Raw genomic sequence first — 13,564 nt, 5'->3', positions numbered from 1 at the left:
GCAGTCACTGTATTGAAACCAGCCCGGCCTTCTGCCGTCGTGAAGGGTGACGCTGAGATAGAATGAGAAACAGATGGCCACAGCGCCCGGAACCCCTTGTCATGTCCTAAGTGATGAAGTTGGAAAGAGCGTTTTTGTTATTCACCACCAGTCCCTTTCGTTGACACCTGAGTTTATGCTAAAGAGGTGAGTTTTGGAATGTTCCTAAGGATGGAAGGAACTGACAGTGCTTGGAAGGTTGAAGGCTCTGACCTCCAGGGAGGGGAGAGGGGATAAAGTTGACTTCTATCAGTGGTCAATGATTTCATCCCTCGTGCCTGTCAGTATCGTGGGTTTTCTAGAAGGAAAAAGAAGATCCCTCATGACAGGGTTCAGAGAACTTGAGGATTGGCCAACACAGCCGTGCTGGGAGAGTGCGGTGCCAAGGCTGGGCACGTGAGCTCTCTGCCCCTCTCCATTACTGTGCTCTGTATATCTCTTCCGTTTGTCTGAGTTGTACCCTTTCAACAAATGGGTGAACATCAGTAAAAACTTCCCTGAGTTCTGTGATCCATAGTAACAAACCATCCAACCCAAGGAGGGGTTGTGAGGCCTCCAATTTACAGTCAGTTGGTCAGAAACAGAGGTCACACCCTGGAACTTGCAAGTGACAAGTGGGATGGTCTTATGGAGCATGGTCCTCCACCTGTGGGCTGTGTGAACTATAGGACACCCCATGGCTGTCTGCAGAGAACTCGAGTTTGGTTGGTGTAAGGAGAACTTCCACCCCGCAGGTGTTGAGTGCTGTGGAAGGCACAGGTAGAACCATTGTTTTTCTTTTGCTAAGGGTCCTTCTCCTTCATGTTGTCCATGGGTCATTTTTCTTAGCCCTTCACAGCTTCATAGTAATCTTCTCCTGCGGGACTTTCCTAAATCACAATTACTTCCTGGTAGTCAGTCTCCTTAAATCTGTTTTCCTGGCCCACTGAGCTCTGGTTCCCTCCTCGTGGGTGCTGGGCTGGCTGTCTCTGGTCATGCTATTTCCCAGCATCCGACATCCTGCTGGGGCCAGTTAGGGCTGGGATTGTAATGATCCCCCAAGGCCTTATGGGAGCTAGTGGAGACTTTAAGAGGTGGGGCCTAATGGAAGGAAGTCAGTCCACTGGGACAATGTGCCCCTAGTCTCTCTTTGCTTTCTGGCTGCCATGAGTTGAGCACCTTTGCCCCACTTCTGCCATGATATTCTGCCTCACTACAGGCCCACGATGATGGGGTCAAGACACCGTGGACTGAAACCTCTGAAAACATGGACCACAATAAATCTTTCCTCCTTTAAGCTGATTTTTCTCACGTGTTTTGTCACAGTGACAGAAAGTCGACTAACACGAGGTCCATACAAATCACCCCTCCTTGCCATCCCCATGGTCCTTCCACATTTCTTCCCTGGTTCACAGTCTCTACTGCACGATGTCCTTGTTTCCTTTTCTTTTGAGCAGATGAGAAATGTTTTATCCAGGTGTAATTACCTTGTTCAAGCCTTTCCTGCCTCTCTTCTCCATTATCTTCTTGGGGATATAGCATTCTCACCTCTGGGAAGGAAAAGAAGGCAATTAGAGATCTCCGGCAGGGACCAGGTACACCATCTCAAAATTACACATTTAAGAATTTCCAGTCCCTCAGTTACGCAGAGTTCAGTGAATCCCACATGACACAGTTCACCTTCCCACCCTGGGACAAAACAGAGGAGACTCCCACAAAGGAGTCTATGCTTCCCACACACTAGGGAGATACTCAGCGGGAGGGGATACACTGTAAGCTGAGATACTCCTCTAAAAAATCTTCAGAGGGTAGCAAGGCAAATTTCAAAATAAATAATAGAAGTGAAATGCCTTTTCTGAACTGTTTGAACTGTAGGAATGAACTGTTGAGAGAGCCTGGGACCTTGGAGAGATCAGTGTATGAAAGGGGAAGTCCCAATGGCTTTAAAGATAGGGCCAGAAACAAGGGGGGCTTGGGCTGAAGAGGGTCAGGCAGGATGAATAGTTTCCAGAGGAGTATACAAGATATAGGGACAGATGGAGGGGACATCAGGGCCCATCAGGAGGTGGCAGCATGTCCCCTGAGGACAGCTGAGCTGGTTGTGCTGCGGGTGGGGGCAGTACTGCCACCCTGGCCATGAACTTTAGGCTTGGATCATCCAAGCACTGGGAGTGCTGGAAACAAACACAGGAGATGTGGGTGCTAAGGCCAGAGAAGGGGTGTCTGCAATCCAGAAAGAGGTCGAAGCCCCTGGGAAGTGGGCAGTGAAGGTAACACTGTTCCTCTTGTAGCTCCAGCCTGCCGGCCGTCCCATTATGAATAGAATAGTGACTTGCCATTGGTGCCCGGGTGTTCAATCTCCTTGGTGACCTGCTAGAGAAATTATTCTGTTCTTTATTATATAAGGTAACTAGGGACACACATCAACTAGCCATAGGTCCCTGCTTTTACATTTTCACCCTGGTTTATAAACCTGTCATATCTCTTATTGCCTAGGAAGTAAACTTCAACTTCTTGGCATTCAACCTTCGCAGCCTCCCTTGGATTTATCTCTCTAGAGTTGGTTCCTACATTGCTGCTCACTCTCAAATTCAGCCGAATCCAATTTGCCGGTTTCACAGACATACTTTTGCACACCTATTCCCTCTCCTCTTCGGGGATGTGTCTGTTTTACTTGTGATGTCTCTATCTTATATTTTGAGAACTTGGTTGAGACCAAACTGTTGGAATAAAAAAATTGTCTATGCAGGTACAAAACCAACCAAACAACAAAAAAATTGGGAGGCATCCTTTTTATTGCATACCAATAAAAGTATGAATCATGCCTTCTTGGAAAAAGTGAAGAATCAAATCTTTAGTTTTGCATAACACCAAAGAAATCCATGTTGATTATTTGATTAATATATGTTTTGCCCCTTTTGATTAGAGAGTTAACAAAACCATTTCTTATTCCTTTAGGACAGTTTGACCCAGGATTACCTTTCTAACTCATTACTCTGGAAACCTAATAAAAAGTGGCCTTTTAGCTGGGCTACTAGGCAAACACTGGGCTTTAGAGTTAAAAATGACCCATGACTAGTTGCCTGAGAGGGACTACTAATTCCTGTAGAAAGCTACAACATTATGAAGGTCTTCGTCCAATGGTGATTCATTATTTGGCTTGTCCCCTGTGGGCTACCTGAAAACCAGGACTTTGGAATTCCAAGAGGCCTTGATTCCATGGGCATGTGGTGCTAACTCAGGGTGGACCCTGCACCCAGAGCTAAGCAGTCGCTCAAGGTGGGTAGCGGTGAACTTGGTGGACTTCTATGTAGACCACTGAAAGGTTTCCCACTGAAGAGACAGGGTCATGCATCCCTCTTGGGACTTTGTTTCTAGTTCTATGCTTTTTAAAGTAAACCTGGCACCAATATGACTCTGGTTGAATTGAGTCTAAAAACCCAGCTGAACAGACGTCCAGTGGTGCTTGCTGAACAGCCATTCTGTCATTAGCACCTGACACGTCTGACTTATTAGCGACCATAGCCCATGGCACGTGGCCTTTTTGCATGTGGTGGAAGCTTCAGATATGCTTGTTGAAAAAGAAAATTGACCCTGGACCTCAAAATGTGGCAATATATCTAATTACCATGTTCGAAGCTTCTGCGAACACGAATTAAATCAGGGTATTCCTGCAGGTTGACCTCACTGAACAATGCCTCGCATAAATCCAGGTTGAACTTCTTCTCCAGTTCACAGAGAACATTGTACACCACTCTTTGTACAGGGACCAGGTTTCTACAAGACTCTTGAGAATCCTTTAAAAAGAAGTGAATGGAAAAATTTAAATAGAGACTTCTACGTTACAAAAGAATGCTAGAAAGTAATTTTATAGTTAATGCATTTCAGTTTCTCTACATAGGTATCATCTCACGTAAAGCTTCAGAACTTTTGTACATTCGGATAGCTACTAAATGAAACAAGTAAATCCTGTCTCTTAAAAAAATATCCAATGGTAAGGCTGATCTCCTCATCCTTATTTTCATTTAATGTAAGAAAGAGCAAAGATGAAAGTGGGTTCAGAGTTAACTGACATGTAGCCCTCTAAAGAGCCAATGTGCTTTGGGAATAGACTTATCAGGTGATGAGGGCTGATCTACTGACGGGACAACCCCTGCACTTCCCCCAGCTCTGACTTGGCCTGAAGGGCTCAAGGAAATCAAGTGACCATTCCTCCTTACTATGAACTTGGCCACGAGAAAGCACATTCATAGGGGAAAATAAAGAGTCAGTGCTCTGTATCTCCATAATGACCAAAGGTTGATCCCAATTCCAAGACTCCAGAAGTACCCCCCCTTCAAAAGAAAAAGAAAAGAAAGCTTGTTAAAAGATGTTGCAGATATAACAGCAATCATCCACTCTTAAATTCATTCTAACAACACACCAATTGCCATTGGATTTTAATGTTCTTAGAGCTAAGTATTTTTAAGTTGATATTAGTTGAAATAAAATGTTGTGCTTACTGCTATTTCAACAAATCAATTCAATAAGATCATTTATCAATTCACTTCAATTATCTTAAATGTTTACTTTATGTTACATTGTGTGAATCATACTGCATGAAAGGTAAGCATCACTTAATGTGGGGCTTGTTTACCAGGTTGTGACACAATAAACTTCACTTACTTCATACATTTTATTGGTAATGAGTTCACGGTCACGGAGGCCCTCGAGGAAAGGAAATGTCTTTTTTATGGCATTTGAAATCTCCACTTTGTGTCTTTTGAAGTGATGGAATATAACCTCATAGATGGTACTGTCGTCTACACTCTGCTCTTCTGTGGACATCCTAAGGGAAAAGAATACCATGGGAAATCAAGATGCTGAAGTGCTTGTAGAGGACCTTATACATGAAGATCGGGCTATATATTTAATAGGTGGTCCGGAGCGAGTTATCCAGAGAGATGGGATGAAACAATGGAAGAAAGCACGGAGATGATGAAAGCCTTATCTAAAAGGCTTACAGAGTCCTTCCCTGATCAAAGCCTTTGCAAAGGAAGACTATTTCTGAAATAAAAACTTAAATTCGTGCAAAATTGAGATAAAGCAGGCCATCCATAGAGAAAGAAAATCAATGGAAGAAAAACAAAAGCTAGCCTTGAAAGTACATCTTAATTAACAACTAAAAGAGAATAAATCTCAGAAAAATAAAAACAAGATGTCCCCTCTTTGACTTATAGCTATTAAGAGATAAATATCATCCTATGCCACAAATCAATTCATAAATGTGTGACAATGATAGTAACCAAAGTGATGATAACAATATGGTAAGTGGGGAATTTCCAAGAATCTCAAAGCCATTTCCTGGGACATCAGGTTCCGCTTTGACTTACTACAAATCTGTCTCATGTGCTATTGTCATGAACACTGACTCTTCTTAGGCAACTTGAATCTCAGACATTATTCATTTCCTGTGAAAACAATTTGAACTCTGACTCTTTAATTCTGATTCATAGTTGATGATTTTATTGCTCTAATAATAGTGTTTTAATCAACTTCTCTGTGTTTCTAAATGTTATGAAAACCCAAAGCTTTCTTTGTCAAACCAGAAGAGACCTGTGCACACTTCCCAGAACCTAATGTGCAGCAGGGCATGGAAACACCAACTCCCCTTGTTTTAAATTCCTGTGAACAAAGTTTCTGGTTAGAGATCACAGGCTGAAGAGAACTATTCATCTTCTCATTTACTAAAGCTAAGATACTTAAATGATGAAGCATTACATTCATAACACAAAGAGAATGGCAGAGGATGATGAAAAACTTCTCAAGACCAAAACTAGACAGATGAGTGCTCATTGCTGTTGTGGTAGAAGATGCACCCAGAGCTCAAAAAGCAATCAGTGTGTCCCACGAGCCCCAAAGACGCAGTGGAGATTGCGAAGGAGTCATCGGGTGACGTGCTGTTGGAGAGATCAAAACAGAAGTGTATGCCTCACCCCTCAAACCATGAGCTGACCTCAGTCAGCGCTGCTTCCCAGGGACAAACGTTGCTGGAATTCCTATCACCACCTGCTAATTTTGCCCATTTGGGGTTTCCCATAAATGGAAAAGAACATTGTCTCTGCTTTAGTGTCTACTGTCGTTTAGCAGGAGTCTGTGTCTTTTTTCTTGTGGAATGATTTTCCATTGTGTGAATCGACCACAATCTGCTCATCCAACTTCCTGCTGATGGACATTTGGATCCATTCCAGTTTGAGTGTGGAATGGATAAAACTGCTGTTCTTGTACAAGTCTGTTTATGGCAAAATGTTTTCATTACCTAGGAAAGAGACTGTGGGTGATCGCTTAGGAATTTGTGCACTTTACAACTTTTCAAGCTGTTTTTCAAGGACTATTAGAAATAGACCCTCTAATGTTAGCCTTGCTCGTGGGTGTGATGTGGTTTCTCATTCTAGTTCTAATTCATATTTCTTTAGTGACTAATCATGTACAGTACATTTTCATGTGTTTTTTGGAAATTCATATATTTTCTTTTGTGAGGTGGTCCCACTTGTATTATTGGGTCATCTTTCACTTATCAATGCATAGGTATTTGCTTTTTATTTTGGATAGAAATATCTGTCTGAATTACGTATTGTGAAGATTCCCCTCATCTTTGGCTTGCTTTTCGTTTTCTTAACTATGATGTCCTTTGATGAGAAGAAATTCCTAATTTTGAAGAAGTCCAATCTATTCATATTTTTTATGGCTAATTAGTGTTCTGTGTAAGAAATCTGCCCATTACCAGGTCATAAAAACATTCAAAAAATCAATCTATAGTTTAAGCGTGTCTATTTCTAGATTTTCTACTCTGTACCATGGGTCTATCTGTCTTTTCTTATGCCAATGCCATTTTTGGTTTGAACACTGCAGCTTGAAGAAAGTCTTGAATTCAGCTATGAAGAACTGTCTTGACTTTTCCACACCTTTGTTTTCTATGTGTTATGGTTTGGATGTGAGGTGTGCCCCAACAGCTCCTGTGTTAATGCAGGAATGTTCAGAGGTGACATGGTTGGACTAATTAGTGACTGGGTGGTAGTGGTAGGCAGGTGGGGCGTGGCTGGAGGAGGTGGGTCACTGGAGGTGTGTTCTCCCCACTGCTTCCTGGTCCCATGAGCTGAGTGGCTTTGCTCTACCACCAGGCGTTCACCATGCCATTCTGTTCCACTTGGAGTCAACTGACCTTGGACAAAACCTATGAAACAATGAGCCCAAAATAAATTTTTTCTCCTCTATGTTGTTCTTGTCAGGTATTTTGGTCACAGTCACCAAAAGCTGACTAACACCCTAAGAATCTGTAGAATCCATTTGTCAGTGTCTGTAGGAAAAGCCCTTTGGATTTTTATTGGGTTTGCAGTGAGCCTATTAACATATTTTCGCGAATGACATCTTAACGATATTGAACCTCCAACCTGTTCCCACTACATGACTCTCCACTTATTTTTCCCAGCACTGTTTGGTTCCCAGCATAGAAGTCATGCACTTCTTTCATTAAATTATTTCTAGCTATTTTGTTCTTTTCAATGCTACTTTAAATGGTGTTAGTTTAAAATAATTTGTATTTTATGGAAACAGAATTGGTTAAAAATATTAGACATTTATTTATGACTTTGCTAAGTTCAGGTATTAGTTCTACTGAAGAACTTATAGATGTCCTTTGAATTTTTTAGAAAATAATGATGTCATCAGCAAATAAAAATGATTTTACTTCTTTTACAACAATTATTTCTTTTTCTTATCCTAATGTACTATTTATGCATTTAAATATAATGTGCAAGTTATGAAAGTGAACTTTTCTTTGTTGCTAATTTGAAGAAAAAGCATTTGTTATTGTCACTAAATATCTCTCTCTCTCTCTCTCTCTCTCTCTCTCTCTCTCTCACACACACACACACACACACACACACACACACAGTCATGCACCACATAGTGACATTCCATCAAAAATGAACTACACATACGACAGTGGTCCCATAATGTTGTACCACCTAGTGGACACTGAGCCCTCTTAGCCTGTGTAAGTACAGTATATTCTACAATTTTCACAACAAAATTGCTCAGTGATACATTTTGCAGAATGGATCCCCATTACTGAACCACGCATACATATACACATTTATAAAACTATAGTTGAAAAATGATGATGGTGAAAGGCACAAAATCAAAAAACTTGAATCCAAATAGAAGTCACAACCAAGTCAAGGAAATGTGAAATTTGTTAAAATGAAAGAGGAGCAAAGCTGTAGCATGCAACCACAAACAAAGCAAAAGGCAAGGGTGCACGTATCAGTGGCCGAGCAGAATTCAGAAAGCAGACCACTGGACCAATGTTTTATGGACATTGGAAAACAGTTCACCTCTCAATGTTTACTCTTCACACATGGAAAAAATGTACAAAATAAATAGACTCTATTAGTAAGAATGATTTATTACTTAATCTTGTGGTTTAATAACAGATAACCCATCATTGTTTCCAATATCCTTGAAATATACATATCAATACTGATCCTGATCTTAGCCACAAAAGAAGTCTCAATAAGTTATAATCAATAGGAGCTATACAGATTTCATATTAAATAAAATTAATTAACTTAAGATTTTATAAAAGAAAACACTATGTTAGGTCAAAGATGAAATTAAACTTGCAGTTAGAACTTCTTTAAAAGAATGAGAAAAATGCTGACAATGAGAATGAGTAAAGCAAAGATCCTGAAATAACTTTACAACAAACAGAAGAGAGAAGATGTATATGTACATCCTTAATGATTTTCAGAGGGACTCTGACAAGACTCGGGAGCTGTTTTTAGTAAAATATCTATACGAAATGAAATCAATCCAGTACAGATTCTCCTAAATCAGCAAGTATTATAGTAGATATTAAATGAAATAATTTAAACAGAAAAAAGATGGTGCTGCTTATCATTACCACCATTATTTTAAATATATTTTAGAAGTTTTAACTAACACATAGATATCAAAATGAAGCAATTTGCATAAGTAGTCAATTGCTATACAAACAACATTATGTGCCTTGTAATTATATTCATAGAAATCTAGTCAAAACCCATGAAACTGGAAAAAGCATTTGCCAAGGATCATGAATAAAAAATAGATCTATAAAACTTAGAGATTTTTTATTTGAGACAACATAAATGGAAAAGAAGCCATACTTCAGACACAATAGCAAATATACACATATTTATAAGTATCTGAAAGATTCGAGATCTACATGAAGAACACAATAGCTTATGGAAAAAAATGAAACGAGATCAAGTAACTGGAGATATAGAAAATGTTCCCAGTTAGGTGTGAACGTTCTTTTTCCAGTGCTGAGAATGGAACCCATGGCCTTGAACATCCTAGGCAGCACACTGAGCTGCCTCCCTAGTCGTAAATGAAATCATTTTAGAACACTTGTCCGCCTGAATGGGTGCTGTATTTGCAATCTGAAATTCAATAAAAACTGGGTAGAATAATATAACTAGTTTTATGACAGAAGAAGTATCTAAGTCAGACAAGAAAAATTTAAAAAATAGCTCGAGGAAGATTTTCCTTAATAAATTTAAATGTCTAAACCATATATGACAAGACATTGCAGTAAATATTTTCTACACTTTTGACAAAGAGTTAGTACATCTGATATATAAAGACATTGGTGTGTTAATAACAAACGGCAACTCAAAAGAAATGGATCTAAACAGAAATGGATCTAAACACAATAATTTATTGAAGCATAGTTTTAACAGCAACAACAACACTGACTCCCAAACCTGAAAACAACTTGATTGTCCATTCAACCAAATAGTTAAGAACATCCTGGTAAACACACACTGTTCAAATATTACAATTATTTATTTGTAGTAATTTGGATGGATTGTAATAGGTTTTTTTTGTTGTTGTTGAATAAAACATAAAGTTCAGATTAACATAACATGATTTCATTTTTACATAAGTCAAACTAATATATTCTTTTATTTGTGTGAAATTTTCAGAATGAATGAATGTTACCACCCAAGGCTGTGAAAAGAGGTGTAGTAAACAGGGCCAGGCTTCCATCTAGGTATCTGGCAATATTTCTTTTACTATTTTTTCTTTATAAATAAAAACAGAAATAATAGAAACATTACAGCAAAAAGAACAAGACTTTAAGTATATTTCATACTCCCACGTCTTTGACATGATATTGTTTCTTTAATACGTTGATATTAATCAGCTTCCTATCACTGTGACAAAACACCTGAGGTCATCAACTTATAAAGGGGAAAGGTTTATTTTGGACATACTTTCAGCAGTGTTAGCCTATGGTCACTTGGCCCTGTTGCTTTGGAGCCTGTGGTGAGGCAGCACATCATGGCGGGGAGAAAGCAGGGAAGCAAAGCTCCTCAATTCATGACTGCCAGGAAGCAAAAATAAGAGAGAGGAAGAGACCAGCACCCCCATGTCCCCTTCAATTTCACACCTAACTTCCTTCCACTAAAGCCCATCCTGAAAGGTTTGCTGTCTCCCAACAGGGCATCAGCTACCGAGCAACACAGGAGCCTTGGGGGACATTTAGGATTCAAACCAAAACAACAATTAACTAGGAAACTTAAACATTTCAGAGTTGAGTTTTCAAATCCAAAAACAAAGAAAGGCAAGAGCATATTTTTTTTTTTTTAGGAATGAATTCTACAAACAAGAACTGTATGCTGAAAACTATAAAACTTTGAAAGATAAAATAAGGCTATCAATAAATGATACATTCATGTTCACGGACTGGAAGATTCAGTATTGTTAGGATGGCAATCATCCTCAAATTGACCTATAAATTCAATGCAATTCTCTTAAAGGCTTTTTGCAAGAATTGAGAGGTTGACCGTAAAGTTTATGTTGAAAGGCAAAAGAATAGCCAAAACAATCCCGAAAAATAGCAAAAAGTTGGAGGACTTATACTTTTTTTAATACTAATTTTAAAGCTACATGAATCGAGAGTTTTAGGATTGATGTAAAGGCAAATAAAAATCAATGGACAGAGTTGACATTACAGCTATAAATCCTGATGTTTGTAATGAACTGATTTTCAGAAACAAATGAGGAAAAGATAGTCTTTGCAACGAATCACACTAGGATAATTGAATATCCACACGTGGAAGAGATTAACTTAGACCTTCCCCTCATACCATATAGCTCACTTCAAAATAGCTCACTTCAAAATGGATCCCAGACCTCAATGTGAGAGCAGAGTCGGCCTCACAGGGATGCGGTGTGTGCAGTCACCTGGGTCCCGTGTTTGGCTTCATGCTCTGCTCTGCTTTGAAATTCTTGGTAATTTGAAGACAAGGATATCCCTCTTACCTTTTTCCCCTGGGACCCAAAAATTATGTCCAACGTATCAGAATGAACGAATGCTCCATCTGGGAAACCAAAATCTTTGTGACTTTGGTTTACATATAAATTTAACTACAAATACCAAAAGCATGGTCCAGAAGAAGAATGAATTGAAATTCAGTGAAATTTAAATATTTTGTGCTTCAAAGGCACTAAGAAAATGAAAGACCAGATAGAGTCAGGGAGAAAACAGTAGTCAGTTATATCTCTAATAAGCCACATACCCAGATAGGCAAAGAATTCTTTTTTTTTTCAGCTATGTAAGTAAATGTTTATTAGATAAAATTGTTAGCAGCAGAAAAATAGGTCATCATCATCTGGTAAACCCAGTATAATCCCATTTTTGTTCTTCTTCAGAACGTTCTCTTTATGCAGAGCACCACCACCCTGAAGCCACATCTAAGAGTGACCAGGCCACTGATCGCCAAGGGCACCTCCAGGCCTGACCCTAACCCTGAGCACCCTGCTGAAAGGCAGAGGGGGTTGAGTTCCCTGGATCTTCTGTCTGGATCCCGGGAGGGGACTACTCCACACAGTTCACAGACGTCCAGTACCATTGCTTTCAAGGACCAGCCAATTTCTGGCGTCCACAGTGGAGAGTTGTAAGGGCAACCTGAAGAGGTCCCAAAGTACACTGAGCGGCCGCTGTGGGTGGGTGGCCTTTCTGATTAAAGGCCCGCTGAGCTCCCCTGGATCAGTAATATAGTTGGATTTGAATAACCATCAGATCCCATCTTCTTTGTTTAATAACAATTAGATTTTTAACAGGAACAGCAAGGACCGAACAATCTCTACCAAGGCAAGAGTTCTTGTTTGGTCCCCTCTGCTGTGTCTGAAATGCTGCCACCAACGACGAGGGCTGTGTAGGGTGAGTAGATGTCACACTGACGTGGCCAAAGCATTTAAGTCAGTCCCAAGCATTATGAAGACAACTGTTGAAGACACAGCATACCTAATACAATAATTTTTTTTTTTTTAAAGAAAACAGGCTTGAAAGACTCCTATCTGAGGGTGCTCAAGAGGTGGTGCACACAGGCTTTCCACCATCCCATGCTACCTCCTGTGTGACCCTCGACCTGCTGACCGCAGTGCAGCGTTTCAAAGGTCAGGAAAAGACTGTTTAAAAACTAACACGTAGAGCCCATAGACCGAGGAGTCTGTTTTCTGAACAGCGGGTGTTAGTCGCAGCCTCCACAGGCTCAGGAACACAGTCCTCCTCTCAGAGTCCTTCTGTTGTTTCTGAGTGACTGGAATTTACTACTGACCATCTCCCTCTCCTGGTTACATGGCACACGATGTGACTGAATTAAACCCAGACCAACCCTTACAACACTGAAGACAGGACTGTGTTCTCGGTGAACATGTGGAGCTTTAAGTGCAAACACTTCTACGCCGGCCCCTATGAAGCCGTTAGGCGTTTGAAAAAAGTTTAAAGGTGAAACTCTGCAGTTAGTCTTAAGAACTTGGCTATGAAGGAGCTCACTACTCAGTATTTCTCCAAATGAGTTAAAAGAATTTGTGAAAAGAAAGGAAGGTCCCCTAGAGACTCGAGATTCTGCCTAATCATCTTCTTTGTTCAAGAAGACTGTGGTCATTGTCAGAATTCACTCCAGAATCCAGTTGGTCCTGAGATGTCAGCTAACCCATCAGGGCAAGAGGTACACGGAGAGGTCAGGAGACCACTCAGGAAGCCCACAGCAGTGGGCAGAACACAGTGAGAACCCAGCCTCAGAGCAAAGCCTGTCCAAGGAAGGGGGCGTGACCCTTGTCCTTGGAAAGACCCACAGGGCACTCCTAGGCACATTCCCACCCTGCTGAGTTGTTTATCTACAAATAACAGGAGAGATCTGCTGCATCAGGTGGCCCTGACTCAGTCAGGCTAGGTGAGGACCCATAGCAACCCCCTAGCAGCCACCAATCAGCATGAGACAGGGAAATACCTGGGATGCTAGATGACACCCCAGTGGTTTATGGTGGTTGATAACGTGTTGGGAAACCATGTAGTTCAGCATTACTCCCCTCGTGGCTTAAACCAAACACAAATCCCCCTCTTGTACTGACCAATCACCCCTACCCAACTTGTTCCCGTCAATGACTGTGCTAATCATGTTTTAGAGTTGTTTTATGATTTTCCCGTGGTGTGTGATGATTTGCTAAGAGA

At 40.5% G+C, this 13,564-nt stretch overlaps 1 protein-coding gene across 17 annotated transcripts in view; it reads right to left on the bottom strand.

The window, feature by feature from the left end:
• Nucleotides 1-13,564, bottom strand: part of Sp100 (SP100 nuclear antigen) — a 98,305-nt gene that overhangs the window by 60,131 nt on the left and 24,610 nt on the right. For all 17 annotated transcript variants that reach the window (XR_013424372.1, XM_040268131.2, XM_078018181.1 and 14 more), the window contains 3 exons: nucleotides 4,684-4,846; nucleotides 3,647-3,815; nucleotides 1,506-1,568 (listed from right to left, as the gene is read on the bottom strand). Coding sequence is in view for 16 of the 17 variants with exons in the window: in XM_040268131.2 (XP_040124065.2) it covers nucleotides 1,506-1,568; nucleotides 3,647-3,815; nucleotides 4,684-4,846 (395 nt within the window). In the remaining variant the exon portion in view is untranslated. The remainder of the gene's footprint in view (nucleotides 1-1,505; nucleotides 1,569-3,646; nucleotides 3,816-4,683; nucleotides 4,847-13,564) is intronic.

The sequence above is a fragment of the Ictidomys tridecemlineatus genome, chromosome 7 (genome assembly GCF_052094955.1).
Source record: "Ictidomys tridecemlineatus isolate mIctTri1 chromosome 7, mIctTri1.hap1, whole genome shotgun sequence".
Lineage (NCBI taxonomy): Eukaryota > Metazoa > Chordata > Mammalia > Rodentia > Sciuridae > Ictidomys > Ictidomys tridecemlineatus.
Note: the sequence above shows the minus strand (reverse complement) of the source record. Positions and strands in the feature narration are given on the sequence as shown.